The sequence below is a fragment of the Salvelinus namaycush genome, chromosome 5 (genome assembly GCF_016432855.1).
Source record: "Salvelinus namaycush isolate Seneca chromosome 5, SaNama_1.0, whole genome shotgun sequence".
NCBI classification, from domain to species: Eukaryota; Metazoa; Chordata; class Actinopteri; order Salmoniformes; family Salmonidae; genus Salvelinus; species Salvelinus namaycush.
Window position 1 is genome coordinate 24919842 of NC_052311.1, and position 27422 is coordinate 24947263.

A 27422-nucleotide genomic window follows, 5' to 3' on the forward strand; every position below is an offset into this window, starting at 1 on the left:
CCGTGACTGGGAATCCCATAGGGCGGCACACAATTGGCCCAGCGTCGTCCTTGTTAGGGGAGGGTTTGGCCGGGGGGGCTTTACTTGGCTCCTCGCACTCTAGCGACTCATTGTGGTGGTCCGGGTGCCTGCAGGCTGACTCTGGTCGTCAGTTGAACAGTGTTTCCTCTGATACATTGGTGCGGCTGGCTTCCGGGTTAAGCGGGCGGGTGTTAAGGAGCACGGGTCATGTTTCGGAGGACACATGACTCGACCTTTGCATCTCCCGAGCCCGTTGGGAAGTTGCAACAATGAGACAAGGTCATCATTGAAATTGGGAGAAAAAGGGGGTAAAATACAGCAAAAAATATTTTAAAAAGATTCCTGAACACTTCACTTGCACAGCACACACTCCATGCCAGTAAGCATGTCCTATTTGGAGCTGTTTAAAAATAACAACACAGAACTGCATGAAGTATTTTCTGCATGCTATGGTGAACAAATGTTACTCACTATTAGGACGGTTAAACAGAGACTCAGTGAATCAGTAAGGTTTGGGTGACAGGACAGCTGAACCAAAAAGAGCTCTAATATTCATGCCTACATTGAGAGAGGGAGAGGAAAGACAGATAAAGGAAGTGACAGGTAGACAGAGAGAGAGAGGGGGGAGAGGGGAAGGGGATATGGAGAATGACAGATGGAGAGAGATGGTTGTTTACTGTCTGTCATTCTTGCTGAGGGTGTAAATGAATTACGTGTTAGTGTGTGGGCTGTGCAGCTCCAAGTCTAACTGTGGAGTTATGACTGACTCTTAAGTATACCACTTTACCCTCCCCTCCCCTCCCCTCCCCTCATATCCCCTCCCACTCTCGCCACTCTAACACCCACACACTTGCCTGCCATTCTCTCTCTCGTTCCCTTCCTCTGTTCTTTTCAGTTCTTTCACTCTGTCCTGTGACTGTGAGAACTCCAGTACCTCAGAGAGAAGCCTGCTGTCAGAGAACAGTGAGACACTCCTCTCACCTGTCCAGACTAGGAATGACTGTATTTGTAACAAAGTAACAAGGAATTCCTCTTTAGGACATTGTAGACATGGCTGAGATTCATGATTCCTGGCCCTACTAAGAAATAGATTAATCACACCATTAGGATTTTATGTATTTTACTAAGCTAAAGTAAGTTATAAGGTTAATATCCATATTAATATAAAAGGTGTGTTTTAGCTGGAACATGTATGCGTGTATGTGTCTGGAAGTTTCTTTGGGGTTTTTGTGCCCTGTCTGGACAATAATCTGGGATAAAAAGACACGTATTAGCGTGATAACGTGTGTGTGTGTGTGTGTGTGTGTGTGTGTGTGTGTGTGTGTGTGTGTGTGTGTGTGTGTGTGTGTGTGTGTGTGTGTGTGTGTGTGTGTGTGTGTGTGTGTGTGTGTGTGTGTGTGTGTGTGTGTGTGTGAGAGAGAGAGAGAGAGAGAGAGAGACAGAGAGAGACAGAGAGAGACAGAGACAGAGACCTGATCACTGTGACTGACCCAAAAGGAAATATTTAACTGTACAGTCTCAGTGAGCATAGCCTTGCTATTGAGAAATGTCGCCGTAGGCAGAACTGGCTCTCAAGAGAAGACAGGCTATGTGCACACTGCCCACAAAATTAGGTGGAAACTGAGCTGCACTTCTTAACCTCCTGCCAAATGTATGACCATTTTAGAGACACTTATTTCCCTCAGATTACACATACCCACAAAAAATACGAAAGCAAATCCAATTTTGATAAACTCCCATATGTACTGGGTGAAATACCACAGTGTGCCATCACAGCAGCAAGATTTGTGACCTGTTGCCACAAGAAAAGGGCAGCCAGTGAAGAACAAACACCATTGTAAATACAACCTATATGTTTATTAATTTTCCCTTTTGTACTTGAACTATTTTGCACATTGTTACAACACTGTATATAGACATAATATGAAATTTTATATGTCTCTATTATTTTGGAACTTGTGTGAGTGTAATATTTACTGTTCATAGTTTTTGTTATTGTTTAATTCACTTTTGTTTATCCATTTCACTTGCTTTGGCAATGTAAACATATGTTTCCCATGCCAATAAAGGCCCTTGAATTGAATTGAATTGAATTGAGAGAGAGAGAGAGGGTCATAAAAAGTGTCAGGGTGAGTTAGAGCGGGATTAGGAGACACTGCTTTACTTGGCACTCACTTCCGTATAGTTTCTTCTCTCAATTTCTCTGCCTTCCTCTGTTCATCCCCTTGATAGGTTCAAATGTAAATATTGAGCATCACCACTTCAGGGAAGTGTTTCTCTTTCTTTCACACTCCCTCATCTCTAAATCTGTCTTTCACAGGGCTCTTTTCACAATCTGTCATCTCTCATCTCTATACTAGATACCCATATATCTGTAATTCAAAAATCTATCCACATGTCAGTCCACTGCAATTAATTGATACAGTATGCATCAGGTCTGATAAGTGTTTGTATAACACATTTCCTGTAGTATTTGATATTGACATTTGTGATACTTTGATATTCTAGAAAATACTGTAGGTGTGACCTTTGCTCATCATAAATTAATAGACATTTCCCAAAAAAATTTGGACGCTATCTCTAGTATAATGTTATTCAATGGGCTATTGTCATCATCACCCTAACAATGCCTAATGAATGAGGTCACATCAGAAGTGATCACTACTGATCGATCAGGACCTGACTGGCCATGACTGACCTTTCACCTCTCTAATGGCACCAATACCTGGACATTAGGACCTGGCCGTATCAATGATGGCTGTTGATGATGGGCTGTAAGAGTAAGAGTAGGCAACAACATGTCTGCCACGCTGATCCTTAACACTGGGGCCCCTCAGGGGTGTGTACTTAGTCCCCTCCTGTATTCCCTGTTCACCCACGATTGCGTGGCCAAACACGACTCCAACACCATCATTAAGTTTGCTGACGACACAACAGTGGTAGGCCTGATCACCAAAAAACGATGAGATGGCCTATAGGGAGGAGGTCAGAGAACTGGCAGTGTGGTGCCAGGACAACAACCTCTCCCTCAATGTGAGCAAGACAAAGGAACTGTTCGTAGATTACAGGAAAAGGTGGGCCAAACAGGCCCTCATTAACATCGACGGGGCTGTAGTGGAGCGGGTCGAGAGTTTCAAGTTCCTTGGTGTCCACATCACCAACGAACTATCATGGTCCAAACATACCAAGTTATTTGTGAAGAGGGCACGACAAAACATTTTCCCTCTCAGGAGACTGAAAAGATTTGGCATGGGTCCCCAGATCCTCAAAAGGTTCTACAGCTGCACCATCGAGAGCATCCTGACCGGTTGCATCACAGCCTGGTATGGCAACTGCTCGGCATCTGACCGTAAGGCGCTACAGAGGGTAGTGCGAAGGGCCCAGTACATCACTGGGGAAAAGCTTCCTGCCATCCAGGACCTATACAATAGACGGTGTCAGAGGAAAGCCCATAAAATTGTCTGTAGACTGTTTTCTCTGCTACCGCACGGCAAGCGGTACCGGAGCGCCAAGTCTAGGACCAAAAGGCTCCTCAACAGCTTCTACCCCCAAGCCATAAGACTGCTGAACAATTAATAAAATCGCCACCGAACAATTTACATTGACCCCTCTCCCCTCCCTTTTGTACACTGCTGCTACTCGCTGTTTATTATCTATGCATAGTCACTTCACCCCCACCTACATGTACAAATTACCTCAACTAACCTGTACCCCCGCACACTGACTCGGTACCCATGCACTCTGTATATAGCCTCGTTATTGTTATTCTTATTATGTTACTCTTTATTATAACTTTTTATTTTAGTCTACTTGGTAAATATTTATAACTCTTCTTGAACTGCACTGTTGGTTAAGGGCTTGTAAGTAAGCATTTCACGGGAAAGGCTACACTAGTTGTATTCGGCGCATGTGCAAAATAAAGTTTGATTTGATTCAATCCGAGAACAATGAACCTTAACGTCCCCAAAGAGGAATGTTTCATGATTTACGATAGATTAAAAAGTTCACTTTAGACATAGAGTGCAGCGGTGGTAATTCACTGTTTGAATAGTCATTTTGTAACTAAAGGATGTATCTGAAGGCCAGTTAAATGAATATGGAAGAAGGAGCAGTTGTTACCCTGAGGAAAGCGAATAGGCCTACTTACCCATTGTGAGGTAGGCCGTTGATAAAATAGGGTAAGCGCAAAACTTACTTACAATATTTACAAATTTCCTGGCCACAACAGGAAATGAAGAGTTTTACCCAGGGCCATACACAGACCGTTGGTGCCCCCCCCCGTACTTTACCGGTTCTCAGTGCTGTTGGTCATTTTGCAGGTAGGAATGTGAGACAACATATCCACATAATTACATCAACTTTTTATACTTTCCTGTGGATATGTTGTCTCATTATAAACAAAATGTATGTTCTCTCTTCTCACTAACGGCAAACAATTGCATCTTGTTATTAACCAGTTTTTTTGTTATGAACAAACATGTCCATCTTATCCCCCATGTAGACAAAATACTAGGCTACTTGTCTCCTTACAATGCAATACTTCAACCACTAGAAACTGTGCGTACGGGAAGGTGAGCACATTCTCACCACCTTAGTCAGTTTTTATAAATGCCAACTTTTGTGTGAAAGCTGGCGCACGCATGTTTTTTGGATGTATTTTGTACGTAAGCACGGTCTATACATGAAGCCCCAGGGGCCTGTGAGGGTGGAACATTCTTCGACAGAATTCCTTGCAAGGCCTCATCTGTAAAATCACTGAGTCCCAAACAAAGTACATCTGCACTCACAATGATGCAGACATGAGACGGAATAGACTCTTCATCAAAGGACAAAAGTATGGAGTGAAGAAATCACTCCATCCACCATACGGGTCAGTCGACGTGCACCAACCACGCATGCACTACCCCAGAGATAACCCCCTTGATAGGCGCTCTGCTTCGAAGAACTGTACACAAAAAATTCCACTCTATCTCTTTGAGGCGCATCTTGTCTTCTGCGCCACGGACACACAACAAAATCTAAATAAGACCATTTGTGACTCTGACCGACTGTAATGGCTTCTAGGAGTAGTGGGTGGAGGAGTCAGGCGCAGAGAGCAGGGTAGTTCAAAACGTGGATCTTTATTCCAAGAACAGAGTAACGGTCACGCCAAACACAAGGGCGCATAAAATACCCAGTCCAACAAATAGGACGAAACTGTCCAGGAAAACGGAATCCACAATAATCCACACACCATGAACAGAAAAACAAGCCCGCACAAAAGCCGGCGGGCCTACCGGGTTTAAATAGCCCAAAACAAAACCCAAACAAGAAACAGGTGAAACTAATCAGACAAAACTAACTGAAACAGAAAAGGGGATTGGTGGCAGCTAGTAGGCCGGCGATGACGACCGCCGAGCGCCGCCCAAACAGGAAGAGGCACCATCTACGGCGGGATTATTATTATTATTATCCTCCAACCCATTACATATTTTACTCAAGACGTCGAATTGATGTCCCAGATAACATTGGTCCCTCACTCCGACTAAAAACGAGTCTAGACTAGGCTTGGGTTTCCTAGTTTCCACCACAACTTTACTTCACGTTTCCTTTCTTTTTCACCGCTGTATCCCACTTTTAATCTCACTCTCTGTGTTCTCATCTCCACCCGACATGCCATCAGTTTCAAGCAGAACATCCGCGTCCACCATCTTTCTCTGCTTCTTCTAGTGCTCTATCTGTGCACTTGCCTGGTTTTACCAATAATGCACTTCACCAATAGAACGTTACATTATACCTATTATTATTATTATTATTATTATTATTATTTTTTTTTTTTTCTCCCCTTTTCTCCCCAATTTTCGTGGTATCCAATCGCTAGTAATTACTATCTTGTCTCATCGCTACAACTCCCGTACGGGCTCGGGAGAGACGAAGGTCGAAAGCCACGCGTCCTCCGAAGCACAACCCAACCAAGCCGCACTGCTTCTTAACACAGCGCGCCTCCAACCCGGAAGCCAGCCGCACCAATGTGTCGGAGGAAACACCGTGCACCTGGCCCCCTTGGTTAGCGCGCACTGCGCCCGGCCCGCCACAGGAGTCGCTGGAGCGCGATGAGACAAGGATATCCCTACCGGCCAAACCCTCCCTAACCCGGACGACGCTAGCCCAATTGTGCGTCGCCCCACGGACCTCCCGGTCGCGGCCGGCTGCGACAGAGCCTGGGCGCGAACCCAGAGACTCTGGTGGCGCAGCTAGCACTGCGATGCAGTGCCCTAGACCACTGCGCCACCCGGGAGGCCCTTATACCTATTTATTAATTAACCTCATAAAGGCATGAATAACACGACACGCATTTTCAGGCCATAAACATACATATTACTGTATGAAAACATCTCAATCAAGGTGCTAAACCGTGCCTTAAGTTACACATTCCAATGTTACCAATTATCCTCCCCGGGACAATCAAATAGGTTCGCATGAACCACAACACAGTTTAAACACTGCACTCCCTGTTTACCAGTCACAACATGAATAAATACTCTACAATTAAGAGGGAAAACAAAGTAGGTATTTTTACGCTTTGTAGCTTAAATTGACTGTTTTAATTGTTAAACACAGAAGTTTGTCTCACGGTTAGTTGCAGGTGGTCTCACAAACAGAGACTGATAGAAAGAGGCAGAGAGATACTCTATCCGTTAAAACACTCCTCCCCACCTCTCCTTCGGTAGGCTCAAGAGAGGTTTAAGGGAGGTCTATCGAATCCCTGGTTAATAACAGGAAAGGTCTTTGCCATTTAAATCTCCTCCCGTGTGTGAGTGTGTGTGTGAGCGTGTGTGACAGACACTGAGACCACAGAGATGCCGGTTTTCTAATGGAATGAAGAGATGATGCATATCAGGAGAGTGTGTGTGTGTTCTGTGAGTGTGTGTTGTATGTCGATTGTGACTCCATAAACACACAAACTCACTTCAAAACCAACCAGAACCAATCAGAGATGACTATCTCTTTGTCAGTCAAGGAGCCGCTACAATCCTCCCGGCAGTCATGTAACAGAAGAGCTTTAATGAGTAGCTTATGTTATCACACTGTTTTATTGGGGGATGGAGAGGGAGAGATGAAGAGAAAGAGGGAGATGGTGAGAGAGCGGGGGGGGGTGAGGTAAAAAATGGAGAGATTGAGAAGATGCAGAGAGAGATCCTCACAGATGTTATCTGAGACATGACTTTCTGTGTTCCTTCCTTTCATCTCTTTGTGTTTGATTGGGTACCATGCGGTGTCTGCTAGATGAAGCCTCAGCCTCTCTGCTTCTCATGGCTCTTTAAAGAAAACAAGCTCATAGAGTAGCCTTACAGATTCCTGGTGTAAGCTGTGTTACACCATACTGATATTTTGTTTGGGAATTCAAGTTTGTGTAATATGTTTCATTAGATTACCACATCCCAGTCTGTAAGTCATATAACCACATCTTCACAAGGCTTTCCTCTGTGAGATCTTGGAGTGTGAGAGGGTGCGTCTCAAATGTCGCCCTATTCCCTATTTTACCAGGGCCCATGGTGACTCCATAAACACACAAAGGGCTCTGATCAAAAGTAGCGCACTATATAAGGAATAACTAGGGTGCCATTTTGGACGCACACAGAGTGAGTTTTTCACCTTATTAGTTTAGGTGTGTGTATATTAGAGGTTGACCGATTATGATTTTTCAACACCAATACCGATTATTGGAGGGCCAAAAAAAGCTGATAACGATTAATCGGCCGATTTTTATATATATATATATATATATATATATATATATATATATATATATAGTTTTAGGTTGTAGTTATTATAGGAATTATGACGTGTCAACTATTTCTCTCTATACCATTTGTATTTCATATACCTTCGACTATTGGATATTCTAATAGGCACTTTTAGTATTGCCAGTCTAATCTCAGGTGTTGATAGGCTTGAAGTCATAAACAGCGCTGTGAATCAAGCATTGCTAAGAGCTGCTGGCAAACGCAGTAAAGTTTGAATGAATGCTTATGAGCCTGCTGCTGCCTACCACCACTCAATCAAATATCAAATCATAGACTTAATTATAATATAATAAACACAGAAATATGAGCCTCTGGTCATTAATATGGTCAAATCTGGAAACTATCATTTCAAAAACAAAACGTTTATTCTTTCAGTGAAATACGGAACCGTTCCGTATTTTATCGAACGGGTGGCAACCCTAAGTCTAAATATTGCTGTTACATTGCACAACCTTCAATGCTATGTCATAATTATGTAAAATTCTGTCAAATTAGTTCGCAATGAGCCAGGCGGTCCAAACTGTTCCATATACCCTGACTCTGCATGCAATGAACGCAAGAGAAGTGACACAATTTCCCTAGTTAATATTGCCTGCTAACATTAATTTATTTTCACTAAATATGCAGGTTTCAAAAACTATACTTCTGTGTATTGAAAGGCATTGATTTTAAGAAAGGCATTGATGTTTATGGTTAGGTACATTCGTACAATGATTGTGCTTTTTTTGCGAATGCGCTTTTGTTAAAACATCACCCGTTTGGCAAAGTTTTTTATTTTTTTTATTTCACCTTTATGTAACCAGGTAGTCTAGTTGAGAACAAGTTCTCATTTGCAACTGTGACCTGGCCAAGATAAAGCGAAGCAGTTCGACACATACAACGACACAGAGTTACACATGGAATAAACAAACATACAATCAATAATACAGTAGAAAAGTCTATATACAGCATGTGCAAATGAGGTAGGATAAGGGAGGTAAGGCAATAAATAGGCCATGGTGGCGAAGTAATTACAATATAGCAATTAAACACTGGAATGGTAGAATGTGCAGAAGATTAATGTGCAAGTAGAGATACTGGGGTGCAAAGGAGCAAGATAAATAAATAACTACAGTATGGGGATGAGGTAGATTGGATGGGCTATTTACAGAAGGGCTATGTACAGGTGCAGTGATCTGTGAACTGTTCTGACAGCTGGTGCTTAAAGCTAGTGAGGGAGGTAAGAGTCTCCAACTGTAGTGATTTTTGCAGTTCGTTCCAGTCATTGGCAGCAGAGAACTGGAAGGAGAGGCGGCCAAAGGAAGAATTGGCTTTGGGGGTGACCAGTGAGATATACCTGCTGGAGCGCGTGCTACGGATGGGTGCTGCTATGGTGACCAGTGAGCTGAGATAAGGCGGGGCTTTACCCTAGCAGAGATTTGTAGATGACCTGGAGCCAGTGGGTTTGGCGACGAGTATGAAGCGAGGGCCAGCCAACGAGAGCGTACAGGTCGCAGTGGTGGGTTGTATATGGGGCTTTGGTGACAAAACGGATGGCACTGTGATAGACTGCATCCAATTTGTTGAGTAGAGTGTTGGAGGCTATTTTGTAAATGACATCGCCGAAGTCGAGGATCGGTAGGATGGTCAGTTTTACCACGGTATGTTTGGCAGCATGAGTGAAGGATGCTTTGTTGCGAAATAGGATGCCGATTCTAGATTTAATTTTGGATTAGAGATGTGAGTCTGGAAGGAGAGTTTACTGTCTAACCAGATACCTAGGTATTTGTAGTTGTCTACATATTCTAAGTCAGAACCGTCCAGAGCAGTGATGCTGGACGGGTGGGCAGGTGTGGGCAGCGATCGGTTGAAGAGCATGCATTTAGTTTTACTTGCATTTAAGAGCAGTTGGAGGCCACGGAAGGAGAGTTGTATGGCATTGAAGCTCGTCTGGAGGTTAGTTAACAGTGTCCAAAGAAGGGCCAGAAGTATACAGAATGGTGTCATCTGCGTAGAGGTGGATCAAAGAATCACCAGCATCAAAAGCGACATCATTGATGTATACTTAGAAAAGAGTCTGCCCGAGAATTTAACCCTGTGGTACCCCCATAGAGACTGCCAGAGGTCTGGACAACAGGCCCTCCGATTTGACACGCTGAACTCTATCAGAGAAGTAGTTGGTGAACCAAGCGAGGCAATCATTTGAGAAACCAAGGCTGTTGACTCTGCCAATAAGAATGTTGTGATTGACAGAGTAGAAAGCCTTAGCCAGGTCGATGAATACGGCTGCACAGTAATGTCTCTTATCGATGGCGGTTATGATATCGTTTAGGACCTTGAGCGTGGCGGGGGGGCACCCATGACAAGCTCTGAAACCAGATTGCATAGGTATGTGATTCGATGATAAATTAACAGGCACCACATTGATTATTTGCAACACAGGACAAGCTAGTTAAACTAGTAATATCATCAACCATGTGTAGTTAACTAGTGATTATGTTAAGATTGATTGTTTTTTATAAGATAAGTTTAATGCTAGCTAGCAACTTACCTTGGTTCCTTGCTGCACTTACGTAACAGGTAGTCAGCCTGCCACGCAGTCTCCTCGTGGAATGCAATATAATTGTCCATAATCGGCATCCAAAAATGCTGATTACCAATTGTTATGAAAACTTGAAATCGGCCCTAATTTTAATCGGCCATGCCGATACACCTCTAGTGTATATATTCCCCGCTTTGCATATCAGAGAGGAATAAAAAATGAAAGAGGGAAAGTGAAGGCTCTAGTTTCTGCATGGCTGCAGAGTGTGCAGGAGACATGCAGATACATTGATGTGCATTGTGGACAAATGTGGATGTACAGTATGTAGATGACATCTCAACACCTTTTCAGAACCCATAGGCCTATGTGTTATACATTAGGTGCTGTATTGCTAATAGTTACTGTATATAAGTACACACGTTGTATGCATTGATGTGAATATGGATAGCCCAGCTATAGCAGAGCTATTTCCAGGTCTCTCCAGAGATGTTAAATTGGGTTCAAGTCCGGGCTCTGGCTGGGCTATTCAAGGACATTCAGAGACTTGTCCAGAAGCCACTCCTGTGTTGTCTTGGTTGTGTGCTTAGGGTCGTTGTCCAGTTGGAAGGTGAAGCTTCGCCCCAGTCTGAAGTCTTGAGTGCTCTGGAGCAGGTTTTCATCAAGGATTTCTCTGTACATTGCTCCATTCATCTTTCCCTCGATCCTGACTAGTCTCCCAGTCCCTGCTGCTGAAAAACATCCCCACAGCATGATGCTACCACCACGATGCTTCACCGTATGGATGGTGCCAGTTTCCCCCAGATGTGACGCTTGGCATTCAGGCCAAAGTGTTCAATCTTGGTTTCATCAGACCAGAGAATCTTGTTTCTTATGGTATGAGTCCTTAGGTGCCTTTTGGCAAACTCCAAGCAGGCTATCATGTGCCTTTTACTGAGGAGTGGCTTCCGTATGGCCACTCTACCATAAAGGCCTGATTGGCAGAGTGCTGCAGAGATGGTTGTCCTTCTGGAAGGTTCTCCCATCTCCACTGAGGAACTCCAGAGCTCTGTCAGAGTGACCATTGGGTTCTTGGCCCCCGATTGCTCAGTTTGGCCGGGCAACCAGATCTAGGAAGAGTCTTGGTGGTTCCAAACTTCTTCCATTTAAAAATGATGGAGGCCACTGTGTTCATGGGGACCTTCAATGCTGCAGAAATATTTTGCTACTCTTCCCCAGATCTGTGCCTCGACTCAATCCTGTCTCTGAGCTCTACGGACAATTCCTACGACCTCATGGCTTGGTCTTTGCTCTGACATGCACTGTCAACTGTGGGACCTTATATAGACAGGTGTGTGCCTTTCCAAATCATGTCCAATCAATTTAATTTACCACAGGTGGACTCCAATCAAGTTGTAGAAACATCGCAAGGATGATCAGTGGAAACAGGATGCACCTGAGCTCAATGTCCAGTCTCATAGCAAAGAGTCTAAATACTTATGTAAATAAGGCAGTTCTGTTTGTTATTATTTTTCATACATTTGCAGAAATGTCTTAAACTGTTTTAGCTTTGAAGGTTAATGATTTTTTATAAATCCATTTTAGAATAAGGCTGCAATGTTACAAAATGTGTAAAAAGGGAAGGGGTCTGAATACTTTCCGAATGCACTGTATGTATGTACTTGTCACATTGGTATGAAGAGATTCGGGAGACAGACGCAGGAATGCATAATATGGGTTTTATTTCACCCAAATTACGGCGTGCCGTGTAAGGACACGGGGACAAAGACCAAACAAACACTATACAAAAACACAGGATTGAAATCCAAACAAAAGAGCGAGGAGTACCTCGAATAAATAACACATGCACACAATGATTAACACACGGGACGAAACCCGTAATCATCTGCTCAATCCACAAGGGCATGAAAGCCCAAAACACACAGCACAGGTACTCACACGCACCAACGGACATTGTAACAATAATCAACCTACCAATGGAAACCAAAGTGCACATATATACAGATACAATCAGTGGGAATAGGGGACAGGTGTGCGTATTGAAAGTTCCGGAGGGATCCGTGACAGTACTATATATGTTTTAATATAGTACACGTGTGTTGTATAGATTAATGTCTCGATGAATAAGTGGCTAAGTTCTGCAGCATTCAGGTTTATCCTCTCGCTCTCTCTCCTTCTCCTCTCTCTCTCTCCTTCTCCTCTCTCTCTCTCTCTCTCTCCTTCTCCTCTCTCTCTTTCTCTGACCTCCAGTAGAGTCATGACCAGCTATAACTCACCTCATTATGGCCCTAATGGACCTCATCAGCAACACACTGTTACAGAGATACGTCTCTATCTTCTTTCTCTCTCTATTCTTGCACTTTTCCATGCACTGTACCTGTCTCCCTGCATTCCCTTGCTAACCCTCCCTGCTTTCTCTGTTTCTCTTTTATATGCATATGAGACTGTCAGTGGTGTCTGTCAGTGGTGTCTGTCAGTGGTGTCTGTCAGTGGTGTCTGTCAGTGGTGTCTGTCTGTCTGTCTGTCTGTCTGTCTGTCTGTCTGTCTGTCTGTCTGTCTGTCTGTCTGTCTGTCTGTCTGTCTGTCTGTCTGTCTGTCTGTCTGTCTGTCTGTCTGTCTGTCTGTCTGTCTGTCTGTCTGTCTGTCTGTCTGTCTGTCTGTCTGTCTGTGAATGATGTGAACAGCAGTGCTTGTCTTCCACAGTTTGCCCCGTCTGGGGTTGGCTGTGCAATGGGGCGAGATGTTTGAATACCAAACCAACATGTACTGTAGACTACATCTGCTTGTCTCTATATGTATTCTATACAGTCCTCTATGAACCAACCCATAACAGTGGCTATAGACTTAGAAAGAAGTGCTATCTAGAACCTAAAAGGGTTCTTTGGTTGTCCCCAAAAGAGAACCCTTTGAAGACCCCTTTTTTGTTGCAGGTAGAACCCTTTTGAATTTCATGTAAAACCCTTTCCAAAGAGGGTTCTACATTTAACCCAAAATGGTTCTACATTTAACCCAAAAGGGTTCCACATTTAACCCAAAAGGGTTCTACCTGGAACCAAAAATGGTTCTACCTGGAGCCAAAACGGGTTCTCCTATGGGGACAGCCGAATAACCCTTTTGGAACCCTTTTTTAGGACTGGACTGAGTATTTTCTTATAACCACTGTGTGAACATTTATGTATTGCTTTCTTCCTCACGTATGAAGAGAACACATTTAGGTCATGCATCTGTTCAGCCGTAGCTCTGAACAAACCCACTTTTAGGATCAATTAAGGAACAGTCTGTTCTGGTGCCAGTTGGCTCTAGACTAACACAACTGTGATGTCTGTGTGTTTAATGTCCCTCGTCCTTAACTGATCAGTGGTGTATCTTCTCTCCTCTGGCCTCAGCTTTAGTGCTGGATCTTAATAGGATCAGTGGGAGAGAGGGAGGAAAGGATGAGAGAAGAGAGGAGAAGAGATAAGGGGATGAGAGCTGGGCCAGCAAACACATTATCTTAATCACCACTGACCCCCTCCCACCCAGCTAACTGACTGAGAGAATAATAGCTACAGAAGAGACATTTTCTCTCCCTTTACTAACATGAACGCTGACTTGCTGTACCCCAGGGTCCCTACAGGGGGAGCACCAGCGCAGACTGTACAAGGAGCTGATGGCCAACTACAATCGTCTGGAGAGACCAGTGATCAACGACTCCTCTCCTCTTCTGGTGGAGCTGGGAATGACTCTGCTGCAGATCATAGACGTGGTGAGAGAGGGAGTGTGTGTGTGTGTGCGTGAGGGGGGCGGGGGGGCATCACTGTGTTAGCTACTTGTTTATGTGTGTGGAGCAATGGCGGTCGTTGCCGTTTAAGATGAGGTAGGATGTAGGATGATCATTTTTTTAATGAGCATGGCCTTATTTCTATTACAGCATATTGGATGACTTCCATACATATTCCATTCACCCAGCTTAATGTAACATCGATACGTTTAGGCTACTACATGATACTAGAATTATCCCTATACCCATCATGAGGTTGCTCCAACCTAGACTTACGAATTAAAATGTATAACGTAGGTGCACAGGTCGGGAGAATTTTGAGTAATCAAGGTGACAGACAGTGACACATTCAATACCGCCTTGCACATTCTTTCCTGCATCTAGCCGATCAAGGGTGTAATCATTAGTCCAACAGAGAGTTTCTATTGGACAAATTCAGGTATGTTTATCACCGTTTCGTTCCGTTTTCTTCCATTTAAGAAATGTTTTTCAACAGAATCAGCGCAATAAATACATCCCTGATCACACGCAAACACAGTTCACTTTCATACCAGACACATACTGTACAAACAGCTCGTTGTATATATATTTCCTTCTCACATCTATCTACGTTCTCTCCTCTCACCTTTTCCCTTCGCTTATGGACTTCGGTGCACAAACACATCAGGCGAGAAAACCTTTCCAAGCCAAACCTTATCATGACTGCTAACCGTTACACACAGCCCACAGACTTGTCATGTCATAGTCAACATAGCTACTAGAACTAACGTGTTATTAAACCCGCTACAATCATGCAGTAGACTGTAGTCAGCAGCAATCAGTTTAGCAGTTACACCAGTGGGCCCCGGTGGCAATACATTTATAAAACCAAAAGCTTACATTTACTTGGAAGAGGTCCAGTGTTGGTTAGTCATAGCCAGTTATCTAACATAGCATCCCTCTTTGTTTGACCCGCGTGTTTGAGTAGGCTAAACTATACTGAACAAAAATATAAGATGCAACATGCAACAATTTCAAAGATTTGAGTTACAGTTAATATAAGGAAATCAGTCAATTTAAATAAATTCATTAGGCCCTAATCTATGGGTTTCCCATGAATGGGCAGGGGGCAGCCATGAGTGGGCCTGGGAGGGCATAGGCCCACCCACTTGGGAGCCAGCGATCCCGCAGGTGAAGAAGCCGGATGTGGAGATCGTGGGCTAGTGTGGTTACACGTGGTCTGCGGTTGTGATGCCAGTTGGACATACTGCCAAATTCTTTAAAATGATGTTGGCTTATGGTAGAGAAATGAACATTCAATTATCTGGCAACAGCTCTGGTGGATATTCCTGCAGTCAGCATTCCAATTGCACGCTCCCTTAAAACTTGAGACATCGGTGGAGATTTTAGAGTGGCATTTTACGGTCCCCAGCACAGGGTGCACCTGTGTAATAATGATCATGCTGTTTAATCAGCTTCTTGATATGTCACACCTGTCAGGTGGATGGATTAACTTGACAAAGAATAAAATGCTCACTAACAGGGATGTAAACATATTTGTGCACAAAATCTGTGTGTGTGTGTGTGTCTGTCCCAGACAGACAGACACACACACACACACACACAGAGCACGGTTTCTGAGTAGCAACAGCTGCTGCTGCTGTGGTTTTGGAGCTGTTTTGGTGGCTGGATGGCCTCTATGGAGAGTGTGTGTGTGTGTGTGTGTGTGTGTGTGTGTGTGTGTGTGTGAGTATTAGTCTATGTGTGTGAGTGTGTATGTGCATGTCTTCACCTTATTGCTGTAGTTGCTAGCCATGTGAAAAGACTTGTCCTGGACCTAGACCATACTGTATATTCATACAGATGCAGCACCTGTGGTTCTGATTTGTAATTTGACTAGACTGAATGAAATCTATTCATTTTCTCTTTATTATGCATACTTTTGAGCACAATATTCTATGCTTGTTTTCTAGTACAATATTCTATGCTTGTTTTCTCTCATACATTTTTTAAGGGTATTTCAGGGTTCTAAGAGGTTTTCCACAAATTACTTTATTCTCTTTTCTCTGTCATTTTTCCTCCATCTGCCTCCTGGGGTTTAACTGGGCCGTGCTACTGTTCACTTCTGACACCATGCAACAATGTTGTGTGTTGTGACTGAACAGAGACAGGGGAGAGGTGGCTGAAGTTAACCTGTACTTTAATACAGTAACACCCACCCCCCCCAAGCACCGTAGTACAGCTCTATCAGTGTACATTTACATTTACATTTAAGTCATTTAGCAGACGCTCTTATCCAGAGCGACTTACAAGTTGGTGCATTCACCTTATGATATCCAGTGGAACAACCACTTTACAATAGTGCATCTAACTCTTTTAAGGGGGGGGGGGGGGGGGGGGGGTTAGAAGGATTACTTTATCCTATCCTAGGTATTCCTTAAAGAGGTGGTGTTTCAGGTGTACACCATTACAGGCCAGCCTTGGGAAGCCTCAGTAAGCATGTCCATAGTGAGCCACTCTTGGGAAAGCCTTTCTTCGTCTCCCTACGGGGTTTCCATGTGTCCCCAGCAATGGTATACTCCAGAGTTAGCATGTGTTTGACCGTGAACACAGAGTCACCCCTGACCATGGCGGTAAACAGCGCTCCCTTAGTGTTGATGTAACTTCCTGGTATGGCGGTCCACTGTCCCGTGGTGATGTTGTAACGGTCCATGAGGCAGCGTAGGAAGTCGTCCGAGGGCCCATTGCGCATCACATACAAATTGTCCCTGTGGGCCACCATACAGTGTCCGTAGCTCTGCGGCCTAATCATCGTGGTGGCTAACATCCACTCGTCCTTCGCCGGGATGTACTCGTAGATATCCGTGGTGTCTGGCGGCCTCCAGAAACACACAAACATCCGCCTTCGGGCGATGGCGCATGCCACAGCTGCCACAGGCCGTGGTGCGGACTGCACGAACGCCCATTCTCCTGTGGCTACATCATAAGCCTCGGCGGAGGACATGGTTATTTTCTGGTGCTCACCACCGATGGCGTACAACTTCCCCTCGTGCCCCAGAAGGGTGAAGTCGGCACGGGGCTGTTGGGGTCCAGGAAGCACGCTCCACGTACTCGTCTCTGGGTCGTAGCAGAAGCCGCCGTCCACCGTGCCTTTGCCATAGCCGTAAATACCCCCCACCACATACAGCCGGTTGTCCAGGACGGCGACGCCCGCCATGGAGGTGCTGGCGTGAGTGGGGAGGTCTGTTAGGTGCCTCCACTCTCCCTCCACCTCGTCCAGGTAACACACGTTCCTAAAGGAGTCCTTCAGCAGCTCCATAGAGGGTGAGTGGGTTCCCAAAGCGACGAAAGATGCTGGCGACAAAGACTCTGCATACCGTACCAACTCCTCTGGTAGCGTGCTTGTTGCCTCCCCCTTCAGGTCACTATAGGTGTCGCAGAGGAACAGGGCAGCACAGTGGAACAGGTTGGGTAGACCAAAGATGGTCGCCGCATGGTAGAGCAGGAGGCAGTTGTCAGAGTCAATGATATCGCAGAGGTGCTGGGACAGTGACGCCACCTGGAGAAAGGCAGCACATTCCACGGCCTCTATTAGTTCATCCGGGTCCTGTAGAGAAAGTTTCTCGCCCCTGCACACTGCCAAAGCGATCAGGAAACCCCGTGCATGCACTCCTCCTTTTAGATGCAGCTCATCCTCCTGGCTCTCCCTCATGCCAGACCGGAAGAGCGCGCGGAAGTACTCACTGCACTGCTCCAGCAAAGCCCGGTCCACAGTTAAAACGCTCCCCTCCACCCTTACCCTCAGAGAGCCTGCCTGCTGCACTCCCTCCCCCAGCTTGGGGCTCTCACTTTGGGCTTCGGCAGCTCTTTCGAGTCCCTGGCTTCTGGAGGCCTCCATCTCATTCTGAGGTTCCTCTACCTCAAACTTGTTCCTGGTGACAATACACTATTGCAAAGTGACACAGGCTAGGACTGACAAGGTTTTCCCCAGGCTTGATGATATTTCAAGGTGTGCTATGAGTGTGCAGAGTTGTATTGCCGCCTCTCTGCCTGCTCTGAAAATAGAATGGTGCTAAAGATAGCAACAGCACCGCTCACTAGCGTCTGATAGGAAGGGAAACTGTTGACATCTAAGCGACATTACAACAGGCTGCAGTTGAAAGTCATAGGAAGCCCTCCATTGACTACGTCATGAATAATGAAGTAGGTACAAACAGAAATGACATTTTTACTGCTACTGCTTATCTACCACCAACATTACAAACTGCTATTACTATAAATGATGAAGACAATAACAATATGGTCAAATAAAGTGTTGCATTATATAAAATGACTATTATTATGCTAACAACTCTAATTGAAGTTTGGGGAAGCTAATTTTCACCATAAAAACGGACCTTTATAATAAAGCATTCCATGCATCATCGCATTTCCGGCCATTTGCAGACTACTGTAAGATAGCCTACTATTCATAATGTGATGAGTAGATTGGATAGTCATAATTTAGGCTGTTAATATACTGTAACTCAATCACTGTTTGCTAAAAAGACTGTTCAGTGCATGGCTGAACGAGTATAGCCGTAGAGGCCTAGGCTATATATAGGCTATATCAGATACTTTGCTTCCTTCTTTGCAAGGGGAAAAATGTGGCCTTTTATAAACACATTTCATGCAATGCTACTACACTTTATATGACTGGAGATATTAGCAGAATCTTTTTTATTTTGAGAAATTACAGGGTAGCCTACTCTGCTGACACTGACAAACAGACATATGAAAATGACGCTGTCCATATAATAGGCCTGCGAGAAGGGGAGACACAAACAGAAAACGACGTCCAGTGGAGGAGGAAATTATTGTCCCAAAACAAACTTTGAAGTGGCACTGAGCCAACAATGATAAAGAGTGAATATGCTCAGTGCACACTCATTGGGAATATGGCCGATGCACTCCGCTGGTGCCAATAAACTATAGGCCTACTGTTGTTCGCTCAATTGAGTTGAGAATTAAGGAAATTCAATTAGCATAATACAAAAATCTTATAAAAATCGATACATCTGTTTTTTTGCGTCGGATGCGTCTCAATCCACCACATCCGGGGATGTTGCACTTCCGCATCTGCGGTGAAAGGTGACAGAGATAGAGCGGTGTTTGTCAGACCATGAGACATCCCGAGATTGTATCTTCTCACAAGCGTCTTGGGACTCATACTAATATGACCCCTCTGTGGAAAGGTGAGACTCTCACGAACACGTACATGTTGGTGGTTTTGCCAACAGGACTCACAAGACTCATCTGAAGGTCACCCAGTACCAGTTGAACAATGAATGGAAGTACACTGTACTGTATATAGAAAGGTATGTGGACACCCCTTCAAATTAGTGGCGTCAGCTATTTCAGCCACACCCGTTGCTGACAGGTGTATCAAATTTTGCACAGAGCCATGCAATCTCCGTAGACAAACATTGGCAGTAAAACGGCCTTACTGAAGAGCTCAGTAACTTTCAACGTGGCACTGTCATAGGGTACCACTTTTCCAAGTCAGTTCGTCAAATTTCTGTCTTGCTAGAGCTGCCCCAGTCAACTGTAACTGCTGTTATTGTGGAGCATCTTGGAGCAACAACAGCTCAGCCGTGAAGTGGTAGGCCACACAAGCTCACAGAACGGGACCGCCGAGTGCTGAAGTGTGTAGCTCTTCCTCGGTAATGCGTCTCTCCTCTGTCCTAGGCTACATAAAGAAACATTTAAAAAAGTAATGAGTTTGATGCAACAAATCACAATGTTTAGCTTAAAATAAATAACATTGTAATAAATAAAAAACTATTATTTATTAACATTATTAGCACAAAAATGCGCTCAAGGCAGTAGGGGACAGGCAAAAGTGCTTTTGGCTACCGGACAATGAAAGAAAGTTGAAAACCAATAGAGAAATAGGTTACTGGTTTCAATGGCATATGGAAGTCTTTATAAAGTTATTGCCTCCACGGATATGGTGGGATTTTGCCTAGGCTACTTTGAAGCAAGGTAAAACATGCCTCATAATATGTAGTAAAGTGTTCAGGGTTTCAAACACTTAAGTATATATTTTCAAAATGCATACTGCCTCCAGCTCATTTCAAATTGGTTTGTGATGCGTTGATGAAGCCTGCCTTCATTGCCTATGCATTTAAATGGCAAATGGGAAGGGCGCTTCAATTACCAGTTGAGAAATAAAAATAGTATCTATTTTTAATCGTGGCCCAAAAACTTTATTTAACTCACAATTGCATTTAGAATTGTAGGGCAATGATTAGGCTTATAAATGCACGGATTTTCCGCTCAAAGGCTCTGCATCTGTATGCTGTGCGCATGCGCAAGTACAATCAATAACGAATATACACGCACCAATTTAATTCCACTAAATTATGCAATTTAAACTATGGACCGATAAGCATGATTGGTGAAATGTATTTCCATCAACTGGTATTTCCATCAGTGAATAGGATTTTTACATTTTTTAATTTAGACAATTGGCCGGTGACAATTTTATTTATCGGCTTTTAATTTTTGGTATTGGCCAAAAGCCAGCTATTACCGGCTAACAAAAACCCTGGTGTGTGCGAGAAAGAGAGTCTCACCAGAGGGATGCTAATGCAGCATATTTTTTTCCTTTAGCAAAGATCTCGAAACTCTGTCACACTTTCCCCTTTGCTGTGTGTGTGTGTATATGTGTGTGTGTGTGTGTGTGTGTGTGCGTGCGCGCGCGCGCGCGTGTGTGTGTGTGCGTGCGTGTGTACTGTGCAGAGAAACACTGATGGAATATTGCACCACCATTACATCCTCTCACAGTGAGAACAGACCCATGCTGAGACTCTGACACATGGACACATCACCACCCTATAGTAGGCTGTCTAATCCATATGTTCTGGTCATTAGGTCCTCAATATCCCTATCATTCATATCCAGACAGGCGGATAGACAGACAGACGTTTACACACACACACACACACACACACACACACACACACACACACACACACACACACACACACACACACACACACACACACACACACACACACACACACACACACACACACACACACACACACACACACACACACACACACACACACAGAGAGAGAGAGAGAGAGAGAGAGAGAGAGAGAGACTACATTGACCTGTGAAGGGTATATAATCATATTTTTATAATGTCCATTTAATCACCAGGCATATTTGTTACAGTACATCTCTAGGAGAAGGTCAGTAGCCAAATCCTCTGTTCTACCATGCTGTTTAATGATGCAGAGAGGGTTTCTCTAATTTAAACAGGACACAGCCACTCCTCTCGCTCTCTCTTTATCTCCTTCTGTCTCAGTCAACCAGCTCCAAACCAGCTCCACCGCCATCACCACTCTCAGTCAACCTACTCCATCCCATCAGCTATCTCAGTCAACCTGCTTCATCCCCATCAGCTCTCTCAGTCAACCTGCTCCATCCCCATCACCTCTCTCAGTCAACCTGCTCCATCCCCATCACCTCTCTCAGTCAACCTGCTCCATCCCATCAGCTCCCTCAGTCAACCTGCTCCATCCCCATCACCACTCTCAGTCAACCAGCTCCATCCCCATCACCTCTCTCAGTCAACCTGCTCCATCCCCATCACCACTCTCAGTCAACCAGCTCCAGCCCCATCACCACTCTCAGTCAACCAGCTCCAGCCCCATCACCACTCTCAGTCAACCAGCTCCAGCCCCATCACCACTCTCAGTCAACCTTCTCCAGCCACATCAGCTCATTTAATAATCTTTGAAATCTAAATGAATCTGTGTGCACATGTTAACAGCGTCAAGACAATGGTTAAGAGTGTTAGGAGTGTGTAAGGAGTATTAAAAGTGTTCAACATGTTACTGTACAAAATAGTCTTAAAAGTGTGTAGGGTGTGTTAGCAGATTAGGAGTGTGCTTGTGTTCTCCCTTCTCCATATTCTGTTCTCTGTCCCGGGCCCTGGGGCAGTGGTGTTTTTCACCTTGGCTGCCAGTCAGTTGTTCAGAGCTGTAGAAACCAGAGTCTGTAAAACACACAGAGAGAACAAAACTGTTTGTGTTTTAAATATAGCTGTTACAAAAGCCAGATCTCTGATCCCATTCGTCAAACAGACTCTGAGGAAAGAGGAAGAGGAAACAGAGAGGGCATAGAGCCGTGCGTAGCCCAGGAGGGCATGCACAATTCCCCTTAGGGCTAGGGGAGATTTTACATTTGCTCTGAAATGTTTGTTGTTGTGTGTATTGGCTTTGGCTCTGTGGTCTGGTTGTAGCTTTAAAAATGTAAAATAATGTAACCTTCATTTAATTAACTAGGCAAGTCAGTTAAGAACAAATTCTTATTTACAATGACAGCCTAACCCGGCCAAACCGGCACTGGGCCAATTTGCGCCGCTCTATGGGACTCCCAATCACAGCCAGATGTGATACAGCCTGGATTTGAACCAGGGACTGTAGTGATGCCTCTTGCACTGAGATGCTATGTGCTATGTGCTATGGTTCCTTTGGTGTGATCTAGTTCAGGCTCAGGCCGGAACTGTGGTGTGTATGCTGGTGTGGTCCTTTGTCTTGGTCCAGTCTGTTGGTCAGGTCTAGTTGAGGTCTGGTCCAGTCTGTTGGCCAAGTCTAGTTGAGGTCTGGTCCAGTCCTGGGGTCTTGTCTAGTTGAGATCTGGTCCAGTCTGTTGGCCAAGTCTAGTTGAGGTCTGGTCCAGTCCTGGGGTCTAGTCTAGTTGAGGTCTGGTCCAGTCAGTTGGTCAGGTCTCGTTGAGGTCTGGTCCAGTCCTGAGGTCTAGTCTAGTTGAGGTCTGGTCCAGTCTGTTGGTCAGGTCTAGTTGAGGTCTGGTCCAGTCTGTTGGTCAGGTCTAGTTGAGGTCTGGTCCAGTCAGTTGGTCAGGTCTAGTTGAGGTCTGGTCCAGTCCTGGGGTCTAGTCTAGTTGAGGTCTGGTCCAGTCTGTTGGTCAGGTCTCGTTGAGGTCAGGTCCAGTCCTGGGGTCTAGTCTAGTTGAGGTCTGGTCCAGTCTGTTGGTCAGGTCTAGTTGAGGTCAGGTCCAGTCCTGGGGTCTAGTCTAGTTGAGGTCTGGTCCAGTCTGTTGGTCAGGTCTCGTTGAGGTCAGGTCCAGTCCTGGGGTCTAGTCTAGTTGAGGTCTGGTCCAGTCTGTTGGTCAGGTCTCGTTGAGGTCAGGTCCAGTCCTGGGGTCTAGTCTAGTTGAGGTCTGGTCCAGTCTGTTGGTCAGGTCTAGTTGAGGTCAGGTCCAGTCCTGGGGTCTAGTCTAGTTGAGGTCTGGTCCAGTCTGTTTGTCAGGTCTCGTTGAGGTCAGGTCCAGTCCTGGGGTCTAGTCTAGTTGAGGTCTGGTCCAGTCTGTTGGTCAGGTCTCGTTGAGGTCTGGTCCAGTCTGTTGGTCAGGTCTCGTTGAGGTCTGGTCCAGTCCTGGGGTCTAGTCTAGTTGAGGTCTGGTCCAGTCAGTTGGTCAGGTCTCGTTGAGGTCTGGTCCAGTCCTGGGGTCTAGTCTAGTTGAGGTCTGGTCCAGTCTGTTGGTCAGGTCTAGTTGAGGTCTGGTCCAGTCTGTTGGATAGGTCTAGTTGAGGTCTGGTCCAGTCTGTTGGTCAGGTCTAGTTGGGGTCTGGTCCAGTCTGTTGGTCAGGTCTCATTGAGGTCAGGTCCAGTCCTGGGGTCTAGTCTAGTTGAGGTCTGGTCCAGTCTGTTGGTCAGGTCTAGTTGAGGTCTGGTCCAGTCTGTTGGTCAGGTCTAGTTGAGGTCTGGTCCAGTCTGTTGGTCAGGTCTAGTTGAGGTCTGGTCCAGTCAGTTGGTCAGGTCTCGTTGAGGTCTGGTCCAGTCCTGGGGTCTAGTGTAGTTGAGGTCTGGTCCAGTCTGTTGGTCAGGTCTAGTTGAGGTCTGGTCCAGTCAGTTGGTCAGGTCTCGTTGAGGTCTGGTCCAGTCCTGGGGTCAGGTCTAGTTGAGGTCTGGTCCAGTCTGTTGGTCAGGTCTCGTTGAGGTCTGGTCCAGTCCTGGGGTCTAGTCTAGTTGAGGTCTGGTCCAGTCTGTTGGTCAGGTCTAGTTGGGGTCTGGTCCAGTCAGTTGGTCAGGTCTCGTTGAGGTCTGGTCCAGTCCTGGGGTCTAGTCTAGTTGGGGTCTGGTCCAGTGTTGTGACTCAGGGCAGGGCAGTGAGACTCAGATGGTGAGGGGGACCCATGGGTCCTGTCTGGGAAAGGCTCAATGCATGATTTAACGTGATCGGTTAACGGGACGAGCACAGCTGCCAACGCTCCACTGGGCATGGGTGTGTGTGTTTGTGTGTGTTGTTAATGTGTGTATTGATGTGTGTGTGTGTGTGTGTGTGTGTGTGTGTGTGTGTGTGTGTGTGTGTGTGTGTGTGTGTGTGTGTGTGTGTGTGTGTGTGTGTGTGTGTGTGTGGGGGTGGTGCATCATGCAGAGACGTCTTTAGTTCGTTTTTCAGTCATGTTGAACACTGAAAGTGGCCCAACTTTGACCTTCTGGATGATGATTTGATTTGATGCATAAAAACAACGAGTAGATGAGAATGCGCCACATGATTTTGGGGATATTTCAAAGGAATAGCTACTTTAAGCATGAAATCTCCCTGGTGTCAACACGTCATATTTTACCTTTCAAACTAGTCTACCTGTCGCCATAGCTACAGCACAGCTCTACACATGGTTCACTGTATACAGCTTTGAGACAATAACAGGACTGCTTGAGCAGGACTGCTTGATTAATTTCAAAGATGTGACTTCCATTTTTTTGTGAAACTTTCTATTGGACTAATGAGGAAGACAGTGAATTTGCGTGTGTTTGCGTGTGTGTTTGTGTGGTTGGGGGTGGGGGTGGGGGGGTTCCCATGGTAAGGGATGCCATATCCAGCACAGGAGGCTGCTAAGGGGGAGGACGGCTCATAATAGAAAGGGAGTGATGTTGCAACCAGCCACCTGGGATGTCCAGTGACCCTCACAGCTGAGCGATGCAGAGCTGTATAGTCGGTGACCTTGAGTTGGTGGAGGGTTGATATTTTGTCTTCATAAGTGAGTGTGTGTGAGTGAGTGTGTCATGGTTTTTTGATTAGGTGTAATGGTTTAATCACTGGCAGTAATGTCTCTAGATCAACAGTCATAAACTGGTATTACAGTAGCTGATTAGCAAAGTCAATTTAGCCTTTCTGACACGATGGTCATTGATTAGGCCATGCCACTGCAAACCAACAAGCTCGGCTTCAATTGTTAGCGACACAGCTTGTATTAACCTAGCAGATAGAGTATAAGCTTAACATAGTCCAAATGTTCTCAGAGCCTGCTTCTGTTAGCATAGCACAGTGGATATTAGCCAGGATACTGTAAGTTGGTGATTTGCTAACGGTGGAGTTAATCGTTTATTTACTACCTTTGCGAAGACAACATTTTAGGTCAGGTCCCCATTCCCCCCTGACATACTCACTCACACACACTCACACACACTGAATACATCACACATTGATGTTGTTGCTGCAAGTCATTTCTTTTTTTTTTTTTTTTTTTTTTTTTTGGGGTGGATCAGCTTAATATTGCGGAAAGAATGTTGCTTCCAATGTAATTGTCTGCATCATTTCCAATCCCCCATATTTTTTTGGGTAAATATATATATCCATACACGCATGCATACATATATACATATATACATACACATACCTATATAGACATACATACTTTTTTAAAGAATATACCTTTATTATTATTCCCCGCAACCCTACCACCGCTCCCCCAATTGGAGTAAACTAATAAACACTTCTGCTTTTACCTTCAATTTATACATCTTATACCTATTTTACAGACACAGACTACTTTATAATAGTTCTCTCTTGTTTGTTCTTAGTCCTTCCTCTATTTCTGTTGTCCATCCAATTTTATTTCCACTTGTAACTGTGCTATTTCACAAAAGCTCCGCACCTATACACATTTCACAGATCCCGTATGCCCTACATTGTTTATCTTGTTATTAGTCCCACCCTTCAGTTCCACTCAACCCTTCCCATCTATCTTCCAACATCATCCATTTCGGATTTTTATTTGCCATATATTTTTCAACTGTGCTGTGATGCTTCACAAAAGATTTGAACCTTCCTATTCTCATAGCTTCTACAGATTGTAAATTAAAAATAAACATTTTTGCTAAAATAATTATTATATTATTGATTGATTGACTATGGCTTTTCAAATCCCCCAGTATTGCTATCTGTAGCGTTAGTTCTAGGCAAATGTTGCAATTCTTCAGCCATTCCTGGACCTGTGACCAAAAACGAGCTACATATGGACAATACCAAAATAAATGGTCTAATGACTCTGCCTCCTCACAGCAGAATCTACAGAGCTGGGAAGATTGTATACCCCATATATATAACATTCTATTAGTTGCAAGAATTTTGTACAATAATTTAAATTGAAAAATTCGAAGTTTTGAATCCGGCGTTGTTTTGCGTATCAATTCATAAACCATGTGCCATGGAATGGGTACATCGAACATCTCTTCCCAACTATTTTGCAATTTATATGGCACAGCTGTCAGTTTTTTGGTCCTTAAATGAAATTGGTATATGTTTTTATTTATCACACTTTTCTTTAACCATTTATGTTCTTTAATACAGGGCCGACATACAAGTTCCTTACTTTTTTCCCCTTCTACTTGCCTCTTCCATTTTTGTGGTAATGCTGCAATTAATTGGTTGTAATTTTGGGTAGAGCAGACATTTCCATATGTCTGTGTGAGCTGCATGTGTGACATAACTCCACCAGTCCTATTTATGATATCATTCACAAAAATTATACCTTTTTTAAAAATTTCTTCGATAAATACAGTTTTTTTATCAATTACTATATTTGAATTTAACCACAATATTTGTTGTACTATTTGTTCCGTCCTTTCAGGTGGATTAAACTGAAATTGCAACCAACTTTCTAAGGCTTGTTTAAAAAATAAGGATATTTTGGAGATTATTTCCTTTTCAAACAACCGAAAGTGAGCAGGTGTAATCTGAATAAAGGGAAAAAGGCCCTTCTTGAACATAGGATGAGACATTCGTACCAATTTACTAGAGAACCAGTTTGGATTTAAGTATAACTTTTGTATGACTGATGCCTTTAGTGAGAGGTCTAATGCTTTAATATTTAATAATTTCTGCCCTCCGAATTCATATTCGTTATATAAATAGGCCCTTTTAATTTTATCTGGCTTGCCGTTCCAAATAAAATGGAATATTTTTTGTTCATATAATTTAAAAAGCAGGTCACTAGGTGTAGGCAAAACCATAAGCAAATAGGTAAACTGTGATATGACTAAAGAGTTAATCA

General features: G+C 44.4%; 2 protein-coding genes across 2 annotated transcripts in view; one reads left to right on the forward strand and one right to left on the reverse strand.

Annotated features, from left to right (window-relative positions):
* Positions 1-27422, forward strand: part of LOC120046985 (neuronal acetylcholine receptor subunit alpha-7-like) — a 124031-nt gene that overhangs the window by 51676 nt on the left and 44933 nt on the right. The window contains exon 2 of the mRNA XM_038992533.1: positions 13932-14071. Coding sequence (XP_038848461.1) covers positions 13932-14071 — 140 coding nt within the window. The remainder of the gene's footprint in view (positions 1-13931; positions 14072-27422) is intronic.
* Positions 16533-17963, reverse strand: LOC120047821 (kelch repeat and BTB domain-containing protein 13). The gene has a single exon (XM_038993361.1). It carries the CDS (start codon positions 17961-17963, stop codon positions 16533-16535), a length of 1431 nt encoding a protein of 476 aa, XP_038849289.1.